Source organism: Babylonia areolata, chromosome 21 (genome assembly GCF_041734735.1).
Source record: "Babylonia areolata isolate BAREFJ2019XMU chromosome 21, ASM4173473v1, whole genome shotgun sequence".
Taxonomy (NCBI): Eukaryota; Metazoa; Mollusca; class Gastropoda; order Neogastropoda; family Buccinidae; genus Babylonia; species Babylonia areolata.
The window spans coordinates 12,439,429-12,464,064 of record NC_134896.1 but is presented as its reverse complement, the minus strand read 5'-3'; the positions used below and the strand labels follow the sequence as shown (position 1 = coordinate 12,464,064).

The window sequence follows — 24,636 nt, the reverse complement described above, 5'->3', positions numbered from 1 at the left end:
CACACACACAAAGACATACAGTGACACACACAAAGACATACAGTGACACACACAAAGACATACAGTAACACACACAAAGACATACAGTGACACACACAAAGACATACAGTGACATACAGTGACACACACAAAGACATACAGTGACACACACAAAGACATACAGTGACACACACACACAAAGACATACAGTGACACACACACACAAAGACATACAGTGACACACACAAAGACATACAGTGACACACACACACAAAGACATACAGTGACACACACACGCAAAGACATACAGTGACACAAACACACACATACAAAAAGACATACACACACACGCAAAGACATACAGTGACACACACACACAAAGACATACAGTGACACATACACGCAAAGACATACAGTTACACACACATGCAAGGGCATACAGTGACACACGCACACAAAGACTTACAGTGACACACAAACACACAGAGACACATACACACACAGACACAGACACAGAGGTGAGCGTGTCACACACACACACACACACAGAGGTTGAGCGTTTCACTCCAAGCACACACACAAAGACACACACAGACACACACAGTTTCACTCCAAGCACAAACACAGACACGCACATACAGGTGAGTGTGTCACTCTATCTGCAGCTTGTGAAACTCGTCCCCGACGTCCTGCGCGTGCACACTGTCGCGCATCTCCTTGAGGCGGTGAGTCACCAGGTCCATCAGCTTGTGGATGTTGGGCTGAGATACACACATGGAGGTGGCAGCGCCGTTAAATCAATCAGTCAATCAATCAAATCACTTCAATGTCCTCAATATAAAAAAAACAACAACAACAAAGAAAACTAGCCTGTGGGAGACAACACAGCTTGTGCTAGTACAACAGTGAACAAAACAAAAAACAAACAAACAAAAAAAAATGACGAGGATAAATTTGTAAAAGTATAGCACATTCAAAGTGCATACAAGAACCAGATGACATGACAGGAAATAAATGACACAACAGAAACCGAATCATCTGACAGTAACACAGATCACCTGACAGGGAACAGATGACATGACAGGAGAGACAAACCATTTGACAAGAAACAGATGGAATGACCCAAAAAACAAACAAAAAACCCCAACAAACACCCCCCCCAAAAAACAAAAAAAAACCACAAAAAAACAACACATGACAGGAAACAGATCACATGACAAAAAAACAACAACAAAAAGGGAAACAAGATCATCAGACAGAAAACACAATGACCTGACAGAAAACACAATGACCTGACAGAAAAACACACAATGACCTGACAGAAAAACACACAATGACCTGACAGAAAACACAATGACCTGACAGAAAAACACACAATCACCTGACAGAAAAACACAATGAACTGACAGAAAAACACACAATGACCTGACAGAAAAACACACACAATGACCTGACAGAAAAACACACAATGACCTGACAGAAAACACAATGACCTGACAGAAAAACACAATGACCTGACAGAAAAACACAATGACCTGACAGAAAACACAATGACCTGACAGAAAACACAATGACCTGACAGAAAACACAATGACCTGACAGAAAAACACACAATGACCTGACAGAAAAACACAATGAACTGACAGAAAAACACACAATGACCTGACAGAAAAACACAATCACCTGACAGAAAAACACAATGACCTGACAGAAAACACAATGACCTGACAGAAAACACAATCACCTGACAGAAAACACATAATCACCTGACAGAAAAACACACAATCACCTGACAGAAAACATAATCACCTGACAGAAAAACACATAATCACCTGACAGAAAACATAATCACCTGACAGAAAAACACATAATCACCTGACAGAAAAACACATAATCACCTGACAGAAAACATAATCACCTGACAGAAAACATAATCACCTGACAGAAAACATAATCACCTGACAGAAAAACACACAATCAACTGACAGAAAAACACACAATCACCTGACAGAAAACACAATCACCTGACAGAAAACACAATGACCTGACAGAAAACACAATCACAGAAAACACAATCACAGAAAACACAATCACAGAAAACACAATCACTTGACAGAAAACACAATCACAGAAAACACAATCACAGAAAACACAATCACTTGACAGAAAACACAATCACCTGACAGAAAACACAATCACTTGACAGAAAACACAATCACAGAAAACACAATCACTTGACAGAAAAACACAATCACAGAAAACACAATCACAGAAAACACAATCACAGAAAACACAATCACTTGACAGAAAAACACAATCACAGAAAACACAATCACAGAAAACACAATCATCTGACAGAAAAACACAATCACCTGACAGAAAACACAATCACCTGACAGAAAAACACAATGACCTGACAGAAAAACACAATGACCTGACAGAAAACACAATGACCTGACAGAAAAACACAATGACCTGACAGAAAACACAATCATCTGACAGAAAACACAATCACCTGACAGAAAAACAATCACAGAAAACACAATCATCTGACAGAAAAACACAATGACCTGACAGAAAAACACAAATCACCCGACACAACAACACAACACACCACACCACAACGACACCGGGCCGACTTACCTGCAGGATGTGGATGCCGGAGGAGGTGAGCACCACCAGATTCTCCACCCCATCCCCCATCATGTCCCCCCCGCCCAGCGCCATGATGGGGCAGGGGAAGGAGCGGCGCCACTGCAGCCGATAGTGGGGCTCCGGCACCGTCCTCAGCACCTCCTTCCCCCCTCCCTCCATCCCCCCTGGGGCCTGGGCTGCTGCCTGGCCCCCTGCTGCTGCGTCTATCCCTCGTTCCCTGCACATACTGGTGGGTTAACTTTATAACAATGTACCACGCGTATATGTGCGGAGACCGATGCTCCGCTGGGCACGACTCACGCATATCGGCATGGTAGCGCCATTTATAGTTAAACACGCGGCGCGCGCATTTGCGTGCCGAGCTTTGTTTCGAAACAAAGACTACCCGTCAACGGTCTGAGGGAAAAAAATGCATGGAATTCCACATACCAATCATCCGTCTATTTTTAGACCAGTTTATGCTGACCTAGTCAGCGTTATCTGGTCGAATCCCCAACTTGAAACAAAGGACTCAAGACCAGTCATTTTGCTATCAAGGATGGTGTCTCAACGGACAAGGCGGACGGTCATGTCACTTGAAGAAGTGCTTCAAGAAGTTGTTCCGAATGGCTCTGGCGATGAAGGCAGCTGTTCAGAAGGTGAAGATGAAGTCAGAGAAAATGAAGCCAATTTACTTGAAGATGTTGTCGTTACGGATGACGAAGAAATTGACGATACCGAGGAGGTGTGTGTGGGTGATGGCGATCCTGATTTTCAACTCAAAAACGGAGAAAGCGACAGTGACAGTGATGATTCTATATGGTTGTTGATGATTGAAGAAATGATGAACCAGTCAACAACAACAACAACAACAATGTGCAACATGCTGTTGGTGGAAATCAGAGGCAGCAAACGTGGGTGTGTGACATCAACAACTTTCCATGTTCCTGCTTTCAGCGGTCAGTTTACATTTTCATCTGTCTGTACTTTTTGAGGTGCTGAGTTTAGATCATGCACCATTCAAACCATACCGTATGTGTGTGTGTGTGTTCAGTCAGTCTCTGTGTGTCAGTCTCAGTGTATGTGCTGTGAACAACACTGAATCAGTCTTTAACACTATGTCTTTGTGATGTGGTTAGCCAGTAAACACACACACACACACACACACACACATACACACACACACACACATTCAGTTTATAATTCTGACTTTGTGGGCCAGTTTTGAATTTTTGGAGAGGCACCTATTTCCATAATCACGTTATAAGCTAAGAATATCTTAACTGACCTTTCCACTCTCCACTGCGACCAATAAATGCAATGTGTGTTGCTGTGTCGCGAACAGGAGTGTTATTTTTGTGGTGACTGGTTCATGTGAACAGTGCGCGTCAATAGTGGCGTCTGACCCAGTTTTGTCTCAGTCACAAGGCAGACAACAGAAATAGAGAAAGCCTTACCGGGGCTACATAACGTTCTGAATTTAATCTGTTTCAAACTCTTTTTGCTTTCCTGGATTCGTTTACAAGTCACCAGTGTGTGCAAATTTTGAACAAATAATAAGGATACTTTCATCAGCTCAGTTTCCAGTTCATAAATTCTAACTTTTGTTTTTTTTGGGCGATTTCATTTCTTACCCATACAAATGGATTGTCAGTGTGTTAAGTCAGGGGAGCTAACTGGCAGTACTAAGTGAGTTAAGTCTTCCATTTTACATCTTTCTCTCCCTCATTTTCTTCTTCATCTTTCTCTTTCTCCTCCCTGCACACAGTGGTAAGTTAAATCTTCCGTTTACAGTGAAAAGAAGAAGAAGAAGAAAAAAAAAACACACCAAAAAATCCAAAACACCACCACAACAAAAAAACCCCACTCACCTTGTCAGCATGCTCATCAGGTCCTCCTGAGACTTCACCTTCCGCTGCTGGTGCTGAGTCTTCTCCTGGGTGTTGCCCTCCTCCGAGTTGTGGCGGTGCTTGCTGGACTCCTCAGTGGGGGACAGGCCGCTGACCGTCACCCTCCGGCTGCTGCTGCCCCCGACCGCACCCCCACTGGCAGAAGGGGGGCTGGTGGACATGTCGCGTTCCGACGCCGTGAGGGGCACCTGCTTCTCCATGGTGGGGAAGAACTTGTACACCAGCAGCTCCTGGAAGAGCAGCACAGGGTGAATAGCAATTGACGGGCGCAATAGCCGAGTGGTTAAAGCACTGGACTTTCAATCTTTGGGAACCTGGTTCCAATCTCGGTAACGGTGCCTGGTGGGTAACCTCCCAGGTCAACGTATGTGCTGACCTGCTTGTGCCTGAACCCCCTTCATGTGTATATGCAAGCAGATGATAAAATATGCACGTTAAAGATCCTGTAATCCATGTCAGCGTTTGGTGGATAATGGAAACAAGAACATACCCAGCATGCACATCCCCGAAAATGGAGTATGGCTGCCTACACAGTAGGTTAAAAACAGTGATACATGTAAAAGCCCACTTGTGTACATACAAGTGGACATGGGAGTTGCAGCCTGCGAACAAAGAAGAAGAAGAGCAATAACAATAATAATGATGATAACAATGATGAGAAGAAGAAGGAGAAGAAGAAGAAGGAAGAAGAAGAATCAGGAAAAGAAGGAGAAGAAGAAGAAGACAAAGAAGCAGCAGCAGTAGCAGTAGTAGAAGAAGAAGAAGAAGAAATTTTAAAAAAAAGTAATAATGTAGTGCTATATCATGTGCGGAAACAATACAGAGCACTTTCACACCCAACTTTCAAGCACATGGATAACTCCGATTAAAAAAAAGTATAAAGTAATTATGTAAAACTAAATCTTGTGCAGAAACAAATCAAAGCGCTTTCACACCAAACTTTCACACACATGCATAACTCTGATATAAAAAAAATTAATTATGTAGCGCTAAATCTTGTGCGGAAACAAATCAAAGCACGTTCACACCCAACTTTCACACACAAGTTTAACTCTGAAACGATGGGAAGAAACACAAACCTGACAAATACATGTAGAGCAAAGCCTGGAGAAGCTGTGGGCAGTAAAAGGGAAGGTATGGAGGCGGCCATTTTGGATAAAATAGGAAGTCTTAATTTTAGCGCGATTGCCCAATCGAGCTACACAATTATGTGACCTGGTTGGAGACATAATTTGACAAAAAACAAGAACGCCAGAGAATTGACAGACAGGCAGAAAATACGAAAAAAACTTAACCGTATGAAGAGCACAGGAACAGGAGTCATGATGGCTGCCGGAAAAAGAGGGCGCTAGCTAGCGGGACAATGGGGAGGTTACCTACTTCCGGGAGGTTATCGGCTGTAGTTGCTTTCGTTTTCTCCGCATAGGCAGATAGTAGTTTGCACAGGACAGGAATGTCAGACCCCTGCCGGAGTCTGCACTAGTTGGGTCATGGTTAAGTATGTGTAATTAAATGTAAGTTTAGGGCCAGACTTGAAAAGAACTGAGTGCAGGGATTTGGTGAACGAGAGAACTGTTCATCCTTGAGAAACTGAAAGTGAAACACCCCTCCCTTCCTCCTGAACCCTTACATTCACCGGAAAGCATCACACACCACTACCAGTGACCTACCTGTCCATATGTACCCACAATGACCTCATGCTCCCCATCAAAGTCCACGTCCAGGGCAAGGCTGCACAGTGCAGAGTCAAACTTGTCGCTGTCTGGTAATGTCAGCACCTCTGACAGGCCGTTGTTCAACACGTTCCTGTGAAGGCCACCATGCACACACACAGGTTTTCTGATCAGACCATAAACCAACCTCCCATACAGACACAGGCCTCAGAATCAGACCATAAACCCAGGTCCCTTATAAATACTCTTTTTTATTATTTAATGTACAAACAATCATAGAGAAGAACACTATGTGCATTCATGGGAAATGTTTGGCGTGGTCTTTACTAGAAAAATTGTATCCATATATTATACTTCTTGAAAACAAGTACCCATTACAAAAAAATATGGTTACAGATCAAACTGCACAACAATATTCACTGAAAGATAGTGCTATAATGCTTTGAATGGAGATACATATTAAGTAATTATTATTATCATATAAGTTACTCTACTGCTGACATAAACAGACTATATTAACTCACTTAACCCTGTGCCCGAGCATTGCTCTGGCGTCAAAATTCACTTCATTTATACAGTTTCCACATTACTACACAAGCATTCATAAACCACAAGCAACGGGAACTAACTCCTAAAATATTTCTGGCGTTGTCCACACCTTTCAAAGAAATAAAAAGACAGACAAGAAATGGTTGCTTTCAGTATCTTTTGTGTGCTTTTCCACATCAATATGACAGGGGAAGCCTGCCAAGTCTGTGAATTCCCCCTGGGTTGAATGGGTTAAGTAGTATTATGATTCATGAATCTAAAGAGGTCATCACATGGTTTCGCTTTTCTGTGATGTTGTTTGTTGTAGCACATCAAGATACACAGCTGTGTGTCACTGATTCCATGCTGATGGTAACTATGCTATGTGTCCCTTGTTCCATTGCACTTGCACTTGTTGTCAGAAGTAAGACCTATGGACACAGATCGTTTTCTTTTCAATCGCCAAAGACGTGGAACAAGCTCCCTGATAACCTCCATCATTTTGATTCCCTCGCATCTTTTAAATCTCGTCTCAAAACTCACCTTTTCCCTCAGCAATAAGTTCAATTGTGGCAGGTCCACAACTACATGCATGTATATGAATGTGTATTGTGTGTGCGTGTGTTTATGTAAGTTTGTGCCTGCCTATGTGTGCGTATGTGTTAGGGTAGCTGTTAGATACACATGTATGTTAAAATGTATGTATGCAGTGTGTGTGTGTGCGTGCGTGCGTGCGTGTGTGCGCGCGCGTGCGTGCGTGCGTGTGTGTGTGTGTGTGTGGTCACATTTTGGTGTGTGTATGTAACACTGATATAATGTTTTATGTTATCAAAAGCGTTTTTGTAAAGCACCTAGAGCAGATTTCTGGATAGTGTGCTATATAAGTATCCATTATTATTATTATTATTAACACTGCGCTATTCTTCCCGATTCACAATATCAAATGCAGTCACCTTGCCCTTGTAACAAGTAAATGTAAAGGTCTCATAACCTTTTACAGCCGCCAGGGCAGTGAATTCATCATATCCACTATGTCTACAGCTCCACACAGGAAGGCGGGGGCCCAACTGTCCTCTTCTGCCGTTTTAACCTTCCCCAACCTAAGTCAGGTATCCGTTCACACCTGCGTGGAGTGAGTGAGGAATATTGGGAGTACAGGTAGCCTTTCCAAAGGATACAACACCAGGCTGATAAAATGGTCCTCGAACCCTGATCATTGGTGTGAACACTGGATCAGGGGTACAGTATCAGTATCAGCAGCTCACTGCGTTCGGTCAAATCCATATACGCTACACCACATCTGCCAAGCAGATGCCTGACCAGCAGCGTAACCCAACGCACTTAGTCAGGCCTTGAGAAAAAAAAAAATTACAATGTCTAACCAATTCTGCTATGGTGCTCTTGTTGTACAAAAAAAAAAAAAAAAAAAAAAAAAAAGAGAGTGAGAGAGAGAAGAGTGTGGGTGTGTCTACCTGTAGACGAGGGCAGGTTGCAGGTGCACAGTCATCAGCAGGTGGAGGTGGGTGAAGTCAGGGTCCTCCTCCTCCTCCCTCCTCCCCCCTGGTCCGTTCTCGTCTGTCATGTCAGCAACCACACACACACACACACACACACACACACACATACAGTTTATACAGTTTGCGTACCCTCAGTTGCCCAGTTTCCCCCAACAATCCATTCATCCACATCTCCCACCCCTTCTAACCGATAATACTCCGATGTATTCATAAATACTTTAACAAAATGTCTTCAATCACCGATATGTGTGACGGGACATTAAACAAACAAACAACAAAAATTCTTCCTCCACATACAAACACACACACTTCCCTTGTTGTCTAAATTCATAACTATTGATAGGCATTCAACAAAACAAACAAAAGGAAATTTTTTTCCTAAAATTACATTTATCTGACATACTTACTGTGACCCACTAGTGCAGACTCCGGCAGGAAGTCCGATTCCTGTCCTGTGCAAACTACTATCCGCCTAAGCGGAGAAAACTTCCCAGAAGTGGGTTACCTCCCCTCTGTATCCCTGACTAGCTTCCTCTTTTGACGGCAACCATCTTGACTCCTGTTCCTGTGCTCTTCATACGGCTACAGACCAGTGAAACTTAAGTTGTTGTTGTTGTTTTTATACTGTAACAGATGTTCACAACTTTACAAATCACTGTGCAAATATATTTCTTTGAAACAGACAAAGGTACACACAAATATGTGTGGAATCACTGAGCAGGATTTTTTTTTTTTTTTTTTTTTTTAGAACAGACACAGCTACACACAACTATAAACTGAATCACTGAGAAGGTTTTCATTCATTTTTTAGAACTGACACAGGTACACACAAGATAACACTGAATCACTGTGCGGAGGCATCTATTTCCTACAGAGGCACACACAACTTTACTCCAAATCACTGTGCAAATATATTTCTTTGAAACAGATATAAGTACAACATTTTTTTTTTACACCATATCACTTAGAATCTATATTTCTTTCATACAGATACAGACACAGGTACACACTATGCAAAATCACTGTGCAGATGTGTTTCTTTGAAACAGACATAGGTACACACAACCTTACACCAACTCACTGTGTTTCTTTGAAACACACAAGGTTTGATACATCTAACAGTAAAACAAATCTTTCACAAACAAATAAACTTGAGAGGAGAAAAACAGAGAAAAGATGTCTCACCTGATAAGGTTGAGAGTAAGTTTTGGGAATAAAATAAATGGAGACAAGTCAGCAACCAACGGTTTCAGTTTCAAGGGAGTGTTAAAACATGCAGACTGACCCATACACACACTACACCACATCTGCTGCTAAAGGAAAAAAGAAGAAAAAAAAGGAGAAAAGAACTGATGCCTCACCACAAAGCATAAACCCAACATGCTGGTCAGGCCTTGACAGCTTACCCCACATTTGAATAAAAACAATATCATGAAATAAAAAAAAACATTAAACAAAATACACAAATACATTAAAATGTAATGAACAAGAAATTTTTGTCCTAAAATTACGTTTATCTAACATACTTACCGTGACCCACTAGTGCAGACTCCGGCATACGAAAAAACGTAGCCGTATGAAGAGCACAGGAACCGGAGTCAAGATGGCTGCCCATCAAAAGAGGAAGCTAGTCAGGGATACAGAGGGGAGGTAACCAACTTCCGGGAGGTTATCGGCCGTAGCTACTTTTGTTTTCTCCGCATAGGCGGATGGTAGTTTGCACAGGACAGGAATCGGACCCCCTGCCGGAGTCTGCACTAGTGGGTCACGGTAAAGTATGTGTAGTGAAATGAAAGACAATACACCATGAGGAGACATCTGTTGTGACAAAAAGTAATACAATACAATACAATACAATACAATACACTCACCGACATAGCCTTCAAAGCACGGGGGTACGGGGACTATCTTGCGGTGGGTGAAGAAGTGAAGGCTGGTGATGGGGGCATCCATGCTGGTCTTCCACACTTTCACAATGTCTGGAAACCATTCACAAACCTTAATTTATACTTTAACTGCCTTCACAATGTCTGGAAACCATACACAAACCATAATTCATACTTTAACTGCCTTCACAATGTCTGGAAACCACACACAAACCATAATTCATACTTAAACTGCCTTCACAATCTGAAAACCATTCACAAACCAAAATTTATACTTAAACTGCCTTCATAATGTCTGGAAACCATTCACAAACCATAATTTATACTTAAACTGCCTTCATAATGTCTGGAAACCATTCACAAACCATAATTTATACTTAAACTGCCTTCATAATGTCTGGAAACCATTCACAAACCATAATTTATACTTAAACTGCCTTCACAATCTGAAAACCATTCACAAACCATAATTTATACTTAAACTGCCTTCATAATGTCTGGAAACCATTCACAAACCATAATTTATACTTTAACTGCCTTCACAATGTCTGGAAACCATACACAAACCATAATTTATACTTTAACTGCCTTCACAATCTGAAAACCATTCACAAACAATAGTTTATGCTTTAACTGCCTTCACAATGTCTGAAGACCATTAACAAACAACAGTTTATACTTTAACTGCCTTCACAATCTGAAAACCATTCACAAACAATAGTTTATGCTTTAACTGCCTTCACAATGTCTGAAGACCATTAACAAACCATTGTTTCAAAATGACAACATTCTAATGTGAAATGTAATACTCTAACTACCTTCACAACGTCTGAAAACCATTCATAAACCATTGTTTCAAAATGATAATATTCAAATGTGAAATGTGATACTTAAACTGCCCTCACAACATTCAAATGTGAAATGTAATACTTAAACTGCGTTCACAATGTCTGAATAACATTCAAAATCCACCGTTTCAAAATGATAACATTCAAATGTGAAATGCTATACTTAAACTGTCTTCATAATGTCTAAAAAAGCATTCACAAACCATTGTTTCAAAATGATAACATTCAAATGTGAAAAGTAACACTCCAACTGCTTTCACAATGTCTTAAAACGATTCACAAACCACTGTTTCAAATTTACAACATTCAAATGTGAAACATAATATTCTAACTACCTTCACAATGTCTGAAAACCATTCATAAATGATTGTTTCAAAAAGATAACATTCAAATGTGAAATCTGATACTTACACTGCCTTCACAATATTCAAATGTGAAATGTAATACTTAAACTGCGTTCACAATGTCTGAATAAACATTCAAAATCCACCGTTTCAAAATGATAACATTCAAATGTGAAATGCTATACTTAAACTGTCTTCATAATGTCTAAAAAAGCATTCACAAACCCTTGTTTCAAAATGATAACTCTGAAATGTGAAATTTGATACTCTTATTGCCTTCCCAATGTCTGAAAACAATTCACAAACCATTGTTTCAAAATGACAACATTCAAATGTGAAACGTAATATTCTAACTACCTTCACAATGTCTGAAAACCATTCATAAATGATTGTTTCAAAAAGATAACATTTAAAAATGTGAAATCTGATACTTACACTGCCTTCACAACATTCAAATGTGAAATGTAATACTTAAACTGTGTTCAAAATGTCTGAATAACATTCAAAAACCACTGTTTCAAAAAAGATAACATTCAAATGTGAAATATTGTACTTAAACTGTCTTCACAATGTCTGAAAAAGCATTCGCAAACCCTTGTTTCAAAATAACATTCAAATGTGAAATGTAATACTTTTAACTGGATGTCTGCAGTCAGCAGTATGTGTGATGGCACATCAAACAGAATTCTTCCCTCACAACAATCAGTGTAAAATGGTGTTTCCCAGCACACATCTCTTTGGAGAACATGCAGAATCTCTCTCCTTTTTTCCTTTTTTTTTTTTTTTTTTAATAAACATTTTAGTCATTTATTAAATAAACATGATTAAAAAACAAAACAACAACTACTACTAAACATACACACACAAAATGCACAACAGCAAAACATACCCTCGCGTACACATAACACAGAAGCAAAACAACACAATCCTCAGAAGCTATGTGTTCCATCACTTAACACAGTGTCTTCCTGCACTGAGATGTTCTGCTGATCTGGATACACTCACACACCACATGAAACCCCTTGTCACACAGTTACTAAGGAGGAATTTCGCTTCATGTCCTGTCACACACACTGGTGACTGCAGACATCATTAGTGATTTGCACATCTGAATGTTATCATAAAAAATCAGATGAATAAAAAGGCAGGAGAGGAGGCGGTGGAGTGTTGCATGGTGAGCTGTGGAAAACAGAGCAGAATGAAGCGAGGAGTCAAAGATGAATATTTGCAATTAATAAAAGTACATTAAAAAAACCCCCAAGTAAACACACAGTAACTGAATAAACAAAAGAATGACAAGTACAATAGTAGTAGTAGGCCTCCTTCGGTCATGGCTGACCATGGATAGAGTATATCCGACCTAATGTCTAACTGGGCTGTCTGCTTGGACCAAGCAGCGTCGCCTGTGACTGTAGAGACCGATGCGAGAGAGACAGTCTCTGTTGCAGCGATCACATGTGTAAGCTGATGCAATTACAATAACACTTTCGGCAAGTGTAAAGAAACAAAGTACCCAGAACTGTGCGGCTGTGGCATTTTTTTAGTTAAAAAATCAAAACATCAATATAAACCTTTTCATACTTTACATGAGAAAGACAGATTTGTTAACTTCCATACAAAGCAATCTACACTCGCCAAATCTATTCACATACCCTTCTTCTTCTTCTGCGTTCACTCGTATGCACAAGAGTGGGCTTTTACGTGTATGACACGTTTTTACCCCGCCATGTAAGCAACCATACTCCGTTTTCGGGGGTGTGCATGCTGGGTATGTTCTTGTTTCCATAACCCACCGAACGCTGACATGGATTACAGGATCTTTAAAGTGCGTATTTGATCTTCTGCTTGCATGTACACATGAAGGGGGTTGAGGCACTAGCAGGTCTGCACATATGTTGACCTGGGAGATCGTAAAAATCTCCGCCCTTTACCCACCAGCCGCCGTCACCGTGATTCGAACCCGGGACCCTCAGATTGACAGTCCAACGCTTTAACCACTCGGCTATTGCGCCCGTCTATTCACATACCCAAAGTCTGGAGGTTGACCTTGAACACTTCAATCTGCCCTTCCTCGAACCCTATGGCGGTCACTCTGTGCTGAGGGTCTGGTGTGGCGATCTCTATCGTCTCTGCACTGCACAGACATTGTTCACCATCAGTCAGTCAGTCATTCATGAGGAACGTTCTATCGCCCATCAACGTTATTTTATCCACATCAATACAAACAAACTTTTCTGTGGCCTGTAATCATTATTAGAACTTGGCATTATCAATACACATTCATATATTCCTCCATTTGTCCTGTCCATAGTTCCTCCAGACTTCAATCTACATGTGTTTGTGTGTGTGTGTGTGTGTGTGTATGTGCGTGTGTACACAAGTTCTTATATTGATATGCACATGTATGTATCCTAAATTCTACTGTATCTGTGTTTGTGCATGATTTTCGATTTATGTTTGTACCTTTTTATGTACTATTTCCCCCCCATCCCCAATATTCCTTGTGACTCCGGTACACTTGGTAATAAAGACATATTCTATTCTATTTATAATTTTCAACTTCCATCCCTTTGTTTCAGAGTTATGTATGTGTGTAAGCGTTGGGTGTGAAAGCCCTTTGATTTGTTTCTACACAAGATTTACCACTATACAGATAAATATATCATCATTTATTCATTAACATAATATACTTCTCATAACTACCACCACTGAACTGACATCATCTTTCAGTCATGTTAATAATATATAAACTTTCCTCATCTGCTTCGGTATTCAAAATGTAAGCTCCGTTTATCATCATTATATCAATATCTGTCTGTCAGATGATGCAAACAAAATTCTATTTCATTCACTTAGGCTTCCATTTCTTCACGGCTGCAATGTAACTCTTGCTGTATGTTTCCAATATCATGTTGACAGTCTTTGGTCTGTTTTGTTCAATAAAAGGGCAGGTTTTCTATGGTAACACTCAGGAATTTAAATGCATCCTCAATAACAGACAGATTACACTCATGTAAGTGATTAAAAAACCCAATAAATATACACTATAACCATATACCGACACACACACACATGGTTCTTTGTCATAAACTGATCATACAAAATACACAGTAAAGTATGTGTAGCGAAATATAATAACAGTACAGCATAAGTGTTCCATGCCGAAGAAGAACATAACCCTTAACAGCACCTATCCCCATCTTTCTCTGACACGTCTCTCTGTCTCAGCGAAACGCAGAGAAAAAGAATATGAATGTCCTTACATGCCCGGCAGATTTTCAAACTCAGGGAACAAGGTGACTGCAGGAATCTCCCCAATAGTCGGCTGCTGTCCAGCGTCCTGCACACAACACAACAGAACACACACAATGGGAGTTCAGGTCAGCCTTTGATCTCTCTTCTGCAGTGAAAACAATAATCCAGTATTCATGGTAACAACTTATTCATGCTGCAATACCTATATAGGTGTATCTCAGCAGTGATTTACACACATGTACACGTGCATCTCAAAAGTGAATAACCTCTCTGTGCATGTATCTCAACAGTGAACTACCTCTCTCTGCATGTGAATCCCAATATTGGATTACATCTCTGTACATGTGTATCTCAACAGTGAATTACATCTCTGTGCATGTGTATCTCAACAGTGAATTACCTCTCTGTGCATGTGTATCTCAACAGTGAATTACATCTCTGTGCATGTGTATCTCAACAGTGAATTACCTCTCTGTGCATGTGTATCTCAACAGTGAACTACCTCTCTGTACATGTGTATCTCAACAGTGAATTACATCTCTGTGCATGTGTATCTCAACAGTGAATTACCTCTCTGTGCATGTGTATCTCAACAGTGAACTACCTCTCTGTACATGTATCTCAACAGTGAATTACCTCTCTGTGCATGTGTATCCCAATAGTGAATTACCTCTCTGTGCATGTGTATCCCAATAGTGAATTACATCTCTGTGCATGTGTATCCCAATAGTGAATTACATCTCTGTACATATGTGCATCTCAACAGTGAATTGCCTCTCTGTACATGTGTATCTCAAATGAACAGTGAATAGCATCTCTGTACATGTGCATCTCAAATGAACAGTGAATAGCATCTCTGTACATGTGCATCTCAAATGAACAGTGAATAGCATCTCTGTACATGTGCATCTCAACAGTTATTACCTCTCTGTACATGTGTATAAAAGTGGAGTGATGGCCTAGAGGTAACACGTCCGCCAAGGAAGAGAGAGAGAATCTGAGCGCGCTGGCTCGAATCACGGCTCAGCCACCAATATTTTCTTCCCTTCCACTAGACCTTGAGTAGTGGTCTGGACGCTAGTCATTCAGATGAGACGATAAACTGAGGTCCCGTGTGCAGCATGCACTTAGCGCACATAAAAGAACCCACAGCAACAATAGGGTTGTTCCTGGCAAAATTCTGTAGAAAAATCCACTTCGATAGGGGGAAAAAAAAAAAAAAATGCATGCAGGGGAAAAAAAAAAAAAAGGGTGGCGCTGTAGTATAGCGACTTGCTCTCCCTGGGGAGGGCAGCCCGGATTTCACACAGAGAAATCTGTTGTGATAAAAAGAAATACAAATACAAATTTTATAAGTGAATTACCTCTCTGTTCATATAATAATAATAATGGTATTTATATAGTGCTGAATCTTGTGCAGAGACAAATCAAAGCGCTTTCGCACCAGTCATTCACACGCATGCATAACTCTAAAAGTGGAGAAACTAAAGACGAGGAAGAGGCAGGGAAGGGAGGCTGTTTTGGGAAGAGGTGGGTTCTAAGGCCAGACTTGAAAGAGCTGAGTGTGGAGACCTGACGAAGCGAAAGAGGAAGTTCATTCCAATTGCAAGGTCCAGAGACAGTGAATTAGCTCTTTGTACAAGTGTATATCAACAGTAAATTAACTCTCTGTGCATGTGCATCCAAACAATGAATTACCTCTGTACATGTGTACCTAAACAGTGAATTACCTCTATACATGTATACCCAAACAATGAATTACCTCTGTACATGTGTACCTAAACAGTGAATTACCTCTGTACATGTATACCCAAACAATGAATTACCTCTGTACATGTGTACCTAAACAATGAATTACCTCTCTATACATATATACATCTCAGCAGTGAATTACCTCTCGGTACAAGTGTATCTTAAAGTCAGACCCAGAGATCAGGAAGACTGGTTCAGGCACTCCATTCTTTGTCTGCACCCTGACACAAGAAACATTCATGGCATACTCTTCATTATTTCATTTCATCTTATTTTCTAACGAGCAGAATCAAAGTGAACATTACATCACTGCGTATTGAGAAGCAAAAGAAGAAAAAGTGAAATATGGAACGAAAAACAAATAACAAACAAAACATCAAAAAAGATCCCCAAAATGTCAAGGATAAGAGCATTTTCTGAACAGCCACCACTGAAACAACTTAGGGGAAATGATACCCTCTTTATTCATCGCCAAGTAGTACTTGTAACCTCTTCAGACTTTGTGGTTGAATGTGTGCGTATGTACAGGTGTGTTGCTACATAAGATTATTCATTTTCAGTAAAACCGTGGAAATACACACGCAAACACACACAGAGTTGCAGTACAACATTATAAATTCAAACAGAAAGTGCAGGCAAAAAGGAAACACACAGAGAAATAAACAAACAGGGTTTATACTTACACAGTGTTTTTCAGGAAAAAAGGGATGTAAGGCAGGGATATACTCTGGCAGTTTTCTGTGGATGAAGAAGGTAACAAATGTTGTAAAAAAAAATAAAAAAAAAGAAAAAAAAGAAAAAAAAAGAAGAAAAGAAAGGATTCTGAATATATGACATTAGAGTTCTAGCAATTCATATCTAAACTGAAAATTTTGTTATAGGTCTGTTTGTCTTTTCTGTGCCAAAACAGCCAAAGGAGTCCTGTTCTAACCATACTATCACTGAATCAGAGTAAAAACAACAGCAAAAACAACAGAAAATGTCAGCATTGTTAAACACCATCACAAAAAAAGAAAGAAAAAACAAAAGCAAAACAAGTGCTCTTTCAAAAGCTGGATGTGATGTTATTGTAAAACAGTACCCAAAACAATCAAAGGAAAACACCATCACAGTACTTTAAATTTTAATGATACTAAACATCATTATCACTAAAATCATCATCATGACTGCTCATCATTCCAGTACAAATCATTTCTGACTTAATCATTTTCAACACTGTCATCATCATCATCAACGCCACACCATCAGTATCATCACTGCTCACCATCCCACTACTTTTCATGTCTAATTTTGTTATAACAGTTATTTATTATCACAGTTTTCAACACTGTCTTCAACATCATCACCACTATCACAATCAAAATAAGCAAATAAAACCCACACCATCCCAGTCCTTTTTATAAATCGGGTGTCCCCAAAAAAGTGAACCACTTTTTGACAAGTATTTTCTCAGTGATAGAGAAACCGAATTCACTGAAAATTTTCACACAGTAACCTTATGGTATCATCAACAAGTCTGCAAAATATCTAAAAGTTTGAACGCAAATTATGCAAGTACTGTCAAACTCAAAACAGCTATAACCTCCAGTTTTAACTGTTCTATCACTACAACCCCTCACCTGCTATAACCTCCAGTTTGAGCTGTTCTATCACTACAACCCCTCACCTGCTATAACCTCCAGTTTGAGCTGTTCTATCACTACAACCCCTCACCTGCTATAACCTCCAGTTTGAGCTGCTCTACCATTACAACCCCTCACCTGCTATAACCTCCAGTTTGAGCTGCTCTACTATTACAACCCCTCACCTGCTATAACCTCCAGTTTGAGCTGCTCTACCATTACAACCCCTCACCTGCTATAACCTCCAGTTTGAGCTGCTCTATCACTACCACCCCTCACCTGCTATAACCTCCAGTTTGAGCTGCTCTACCATTACAACCCCTCACCTGCTATAACCTCCAGTTTGAGCTGCTCTACCATTACAACCCCTCACCTGCTATAACCTCCAGTTTGAGCTGCTCTACCATTACAACCCCTCACCTGCTATAACCTCCAGTTTGAGCTGCTCTATCATTACAACCCCTCACCTGCTATAACCTCCAGTTTGAGCTGCTCTATCATTACCACTTCTCACCTGCTATAACCTCCAGTTTGAGCTGCTCTATCATTACCACTTCTCACCTGCTATAACCTCCAGTTTGAGCTGCTCTACCATTATACCCCTCACCTGCTATAACCTCCAGTTTGAGCTGCTCTATCACTACCACCCCTCACCTGCTATAACCTCCAGTTTGAGCTGCTCTACCATTACACCCCTCACCTGCTATAACCTCCAGTTTGAGCTGCTCTACCATTACAACCCCTCACCTGCTATAACCTCCAGTTTGAGCTGCTCTACCATTACAACCCCTCACCTGCTATAACCTCCAGTTTGAGCTGCTCTACCATTACAACCCCTCACCTGCTATAACCTCAAGTTTGAGCTGCTCCACTCTACTGGCCTCATCTTGCTCCTCGTCGACGATGGCTGAATACATGTTGAACGCCTGGCTCTTCGGCAGAGTCTCTGTCTGCTCTGGATTCGTCTGCTTGTCGAACTTGAATTCAGAAGACAGAAGCAAAACAGTCAGTTCAATTTTATAAAAAAAAAAAAATCCAAAAAAAAAAAAAAAAATCTAGCATGTCACAATTCACCAGAGTTATAGACAAATAGAGCAACAAGCAAATCTTACACAAAGTCCTGTCCTGAAAATAAAGAAGAAAAAAAAAGAGAGAGAAAAAAAAAAAGGATTTTCAACGTAACTTTCTCAGTCTTCAGCTCTTCTGTTGAGGAGCGATGAACAGACATATATACAGTATGATTACACTGTCATGTGGCCAGTCATTACAAATCATTTCCCTCCTCCTCTCCCTCCTGGGCATGCTACTAAATTACCCCTCAGGCTCCCCCCAAACAAAAAAAAATCCACAGCTGCCTCCTACCAAGACGTACATGTGCTATGGGCCAAAATGGAAGACTGGGAGCACACAGTCAAGTATCATCCACTTCACGTCTTTGGGTGTGTTGCTCAAATATCTTGACTGACACTACTACTTTACTAGTGTCTGGATCTCATGGGCCTGGTTAATGTTGGGATATCATTATGAAAGGAAGCGTAGCGTACAGCCTTGCCAAGAAGTCCTAAACCTAATGGACTTCCATAGCATCATCATCCTTCTCCTCCTTCACCATCAATAGCAAAAAAACCAAAAAAAACAACAACAAAAAAAAAAAAAAAAAAAAAAAAAAGTCACTGGATCTGTGGCCTTTCATGCCCTGTTCCCATGGTGACCTCAGTTAGATCTCCCTCCACTCTGTGCTTGGGGTGAGTCCTGTCAAGGTCTTTGGTGTTGGCAGATTCATGGAGTACTGCTGGCAGATTCATGGGGTACTGCTGGCAGATTCATGGAGTACTGTTGGCAGATTCATGAAGTACTGTTGGCAGATTCATGGGGTACTGTTGGCAGATTCATGGGGTACTGTTGCTGGAGGGAGGTGGTGGTGGTCTCCGCTCTGGGTGGAATGCTCTCTCACTAGTCTCAGTCTCACTCCTGCGACAAAGCTTTTCTGCTGTCAGCAAGGGGGATTTGGTGGTGTCTTAGGGATGTTAAATCAGAACAGGCTCTACTGATCACCATCAAAGTGACTCAGCAGCAGTGCAGGCTCTCCTCTGGTGTGTAGTCTCCTGGCGACCTAACACTGATAATTCCCTGTGGACTGCTGACATTAGGACTGCAAGAGGCAAATCCAAGTATGGCTGTGTATGGGGTACTCTGAATGAGCAGCATTGGAGTAGCACAACTAAAGCGGTGCAGAGGATTGGACAGAAAAAAAATCAACAATAAAAAAAACAAAATATCAGCAATGACAAGAATGATGTTAGAGTTAAATTAAGGACGATAACAAAAACAATCAGTTAGATAAAACAAGTATAAACAAAAAAATATTTTTCAGACAACAAAATCAATCAGCTGAGGAAATCAACCAGAAAAGAGAGAGGATCTGCTCAAGGGTGACAACTAACAAGGTAGTAGTTTCGTAGTGGATGGAATGACAAAAAAGGGCAAGCTGTAGTGTTGACAGTATACCCAATGTCACACCTGACATGTAACATAACAAAAAGTACCCTGTGTTCCCAAATTATTCAATCCAATGCAGTTTCTGTCTCTGGCATTCTGCGCACCAAACAAGTACAGCACCTTGTTTTAAATCTTACATTTTTATCGTTTGACATCTGCAGTTGTAAAATTCCATTAAATATTGATGATAAAATCATTAAAATGTTTTTCTGTTTGTCAACTGGAATTATACATCATTTGTAAATATGTTGTAATCCTGTCACATTCATACCTCTTCCATGTTAGTTGTTACATTCCATTTTACCTTTGACGATAAATGTGATAACTGGCATGCTTCATATAAATATTTGTCTTGTATCTTTTTATGAGGCCATGATGTAATGTCCTATGTGAGATAATAAAGTAACACTTAAACTGCCTTTTGCTCCAATAAAACCAGGAACCTGAAGCCATGGTGCTAAGTGCTCTGGTCATCTTGTACATAGGTCAACTATAAAACAGTACAGAGGAACAGAAATAAAAGGTTCTAACAGTTTTTCTTGAACTTACTTCCATTGAGAGTGAAAGGTTCTGGGTTTGCAACACTGCAACGTTTACCTGTGTGCAAGCTGACTGGAAGCAAAGCACGCTCAGCACTGGCCTCAAGTTGTGTCCCTTTGTAGTCCAGAGTGAAAGCTACTGTACTATTTTGCTATCAAATATTTCAAAACATTGCAAGCTTCTTTTTTTTTTCATTCATGGGCTGCAACTCCCACGTTCACTCGTATACACGCGAGTGGGCTTTTATGTGTATGACCGTTTCTACCCCGCCTGTAGGCAACCCCGCTTTCGGGGTTGTGCATGCTGGGTATGTTCTTGTTTCCATAACCCACCGAACGCCGACATGGATTACAGGATCTTTAATGTGCGTATTTGATCTTCTGCTTGCGTATACACACGAAGGGGGTTCAGGCACTGGCAGGTCTGCACATATGTTGACCTGGGAGATCGTAAAAATCTCCACCCTTTACCCACCAGGCACTGTCACCGTGATTCGAACCCGGGACCTTCAGATTGAAAGTCCAACGCTTTAACCACTCGGCTATTGCGCCTGTCATTACAAGCTTCTTTTCCTTTTATTTTCTTGTTGTTGCAAGAAACCATTGTTCTCATGTGTCTCTAATTTTCCCATGTGTTTGGTGGTTACAAATACATCCCTGCCATGTGTAAAAAAAACTTTAAAGTGATCTGGACATTTAGAAAGAATTATATATATATAAAAAAAAAAAGATGATCTCAACCTTGGTGGTAGTTATCCATCCCTGACACCTGAAAATTATTCTGACAAGATTCTCCACGATTTTCTTTATTGGATAGGCTTTATCATTCTATACAACAAATATCCTCCTATTAGGCACATATGCACACTCTTTTATTTATCTTTTGTGTGTGTGTGTGTGTGTGTGTGTGTGTGTGTGTGTGTGTTTATGTGTTTGTGCGTGCATGTGAATTATTCTATAGGTGTATCTATTTTGTTGTTATAGCAAAAACTGAACTGGTATTGTGAGTCAAATTTGAATCTCTGAGTAACTTCAACATCAAAGAAAGAAAATGTTTATTAAACTTGAAAGATGTTTATAAACAAACCCCCACCCCACCCCACCCCACCAAACAGTTTTTACAGACCTGGTGAATCACTTGTGAACAAACAAAAACTGGACTGAGGTCACCATGTTAGCTTGAGTTATGAATACAAGTTTTTGAAAACAAGTCAAAAGTGACAGATGAATTTCAGGCAATGTAGTGCATTACCGAAGAAACCATCGAACAGGCGCCAAGTGGACTCTCTGGTGAAAAATTAACAGCATTTTCTAAGTAGTAATCTCGGCCTTTCTTTTCGTCTGTGAATTCTTGCTTAAATGGGCTTCGGCGACGTCTGTATTCAGTGCCATCCTTTTTCTCCTTCCTAGCTGCCTGCAAAACACTTGGCAGTCCTGTGTGAGTCACACTGGATCCATCTGGTTCTCCTTGGTAATCTCTTTTGAATGGATGCACTGCAATGTCCTTGTATACATACAAATGCATGCAGCCTCAAACACACATTCACATGCATGCATATACACAAACACCTGCGTGTGCGCGCACACACACACACACACAAACACACATGAATGTATGAGCACACATATGCACTCACTCACTCACTCACTGACATACACTTATCCACTCATCACAAAATGGTCAAGTTGTTAGTGTATACACATACAAAATATACCTCATAAAGTTTGTATTACCAGTACCACAGATATGCACACACATCCCTTTACTGGAGACTTCAATGGCAGAATAATAAATTAAACATTAAAACTGAAACACATTTGTGTTTTTTTGCAAGATTATTTGATTTTATATATTTTTTCCCACTAGCAGTACTGGTAGCAGCAGCTAGAACACTGAATAAATAATGAATATCGTCATTAGCATCACAACATTATCATAACCATACAATTCAATACTAGTATAAATACCACCTGGCAAGCAGACTTACAATGACGTAAGTGATGCCGACCACGTGACCTTGTTTAGGGGGCAGTCTTTCAAAGACACTGATCGCTACCACCTCCGCATCTCCTGGAAAATAAAATCTGTCCTTGGTTAGTCTCATGTCACAGTAAAAGTAAGTCCCAAGTCTTGGATAATATCCTCAAAGTCTTAACAAAACAGAATACATTTTATGAACACAGAACTATCTGGCTGTCATCCTCCTCCAATGGATTCAAATGCAGTGATTATGGGAGAAGAAACTTAAAACAAACCACAAGATTAAAAAAGAAGAAGAAGAAAAAAAAAAGACCCCATCGCTTTTTCTGGCTGAGGTGGTGAATTCATTGATATCCACTGTGTCTTTGCCTTGGAATAGGAAGGCAGAGCCCACTCCTCTCTTTCTGCTGTTTTCTCTAAACTGAAGTGAGGTACCCATTCACACCTGGGTTGCATGGGGAAAATCAGAGTAAAGTGCCTTTCCCTAGGACAAAGCACTGAACCATGATACCTGGTGAACACTGAACCAGAAGACCAATGTCTGATTCTGCCTTGGCATCTCTGCAAGATTGGGGCGGGGGATCAGAAAAGCATGAGAAGGTTTGAAGCTGGACATACATGTATGGATATAAATCCTGATCGTATACAGAAAAGCTGTGAAACTGTCATCATGTAAAATATAAATTACAAGTTTTTTTTTCACAACTTGAACTCCTCTTCGGTCACAGACAAATATTTTCTTTGTGCTCTTGATTATTTTCTTTTTTATTATCAAAAGGCAACGATAATAATCAACATGCTGATGTATGACAGAATGAAAAAGAGATCTATGCAATATCTTGCTGATGAAGATGGCGATAGGGGTGTTGGAGTGGTACGCGAGAGGTCTTGTAAACACTGGTCGGAACGTTTTCAGATAAACCTTAGCTTTGTTGACTGCAGTCAAAGGAAACCGCCTTCCCGATCTTCTTCCTTTTTCATATAATTACACATCATACCATTAACTTTTCAACACCCAGTCAACAGATTTGAAAATGGGTGCCATCAGCAATTCCACTCACCTGGCATGGGCAGGTTTGAAAACTGAACATTTTTCATCACCGGAGTGATTTTTTCAGCTATCTGATATTCAACACTGCAGAACTGACAGTTCATAGAGGAAACCAGAAATTTGCTTGTATCTTTTTCAGTTTTAAGGCTGGCCAGACTGTGAATTGTCGTCTGCGAGGGTAGGCTGTAGAAATCCGCATCTCGCCACTCGCTGAAGTCCATCTTGTTTTGTAAACTTCAGCTTGAATGGCTTTTATTTCTGCAAGACAAATATCGAAAGAGTGACCGCCCTTGTGTCAACGATGCTATGGTAAGCCATTGGCATCAAAACATGAAATGCATGCATGTGAGTTTCTGTCTTCAGCCTTCTCTGTGTGTGCATGTGTATGTGTGTGTGTGTGTGTGTGTGTGTGTGATCAATGCCGGGTATGGGGTCACACGTCCCGCTTTTGGTTCAATTCAGCGTCAGTGACTCCTGAGCCGCCATCTGCGGGCTGTTCGAGCCGCGGGGTACCTTGATAAAAAGGCTGATGATAATTAAAAGGCTGAGGTGGTCGTGAGGACCACCGGGCCGACCGGAGTGAACTTGAAGACCACATTCAGTTAACCGTGGTTCCCG

At 40.6% G+C, this 24,636-nt stretch overlaps 1 protein-coding gene across 1 annotated transcript; it reads right to left on the bottom strand.

Moving 5' to 3' along the window:
* Nucleotides 1-230: 230 nt before the first annotated feature.
* LOC143296414 (KICSTOR complex protein kaptin-like) lies at nt 231-24,259 on the bottom strand. Its single transcript, XM_076608312.1, has 13 exons — nt 24,029-24,259; nt 22,975-23,057; nt 18,790-18,925; nt 17,010-17,064; nt 16,469-16,547; nt 14,583-14,659; nt 13,347-13,453; nt 10,113-10,220; nt 8,197-8,299; nt 6,194-6,329; nt 4,485-4,753; nt 2,623-2,851; nt 231-740 (listed from the first exon to the last, which is right to left on the bottom strand). Exons 1-13 carry the CDS (start codon nt 24,237-24,239, stop codon nt 630-632), a joined length of 1,704 nt encoding a protein of 567 aa, XP_076464427.1. The 5' UTR covers nt 24,240-24,259; the 3' UTR covers nt 231-629.
* Between the last annotated feature and the right edge of the window lie 377 nt (nt 24,260-24,636).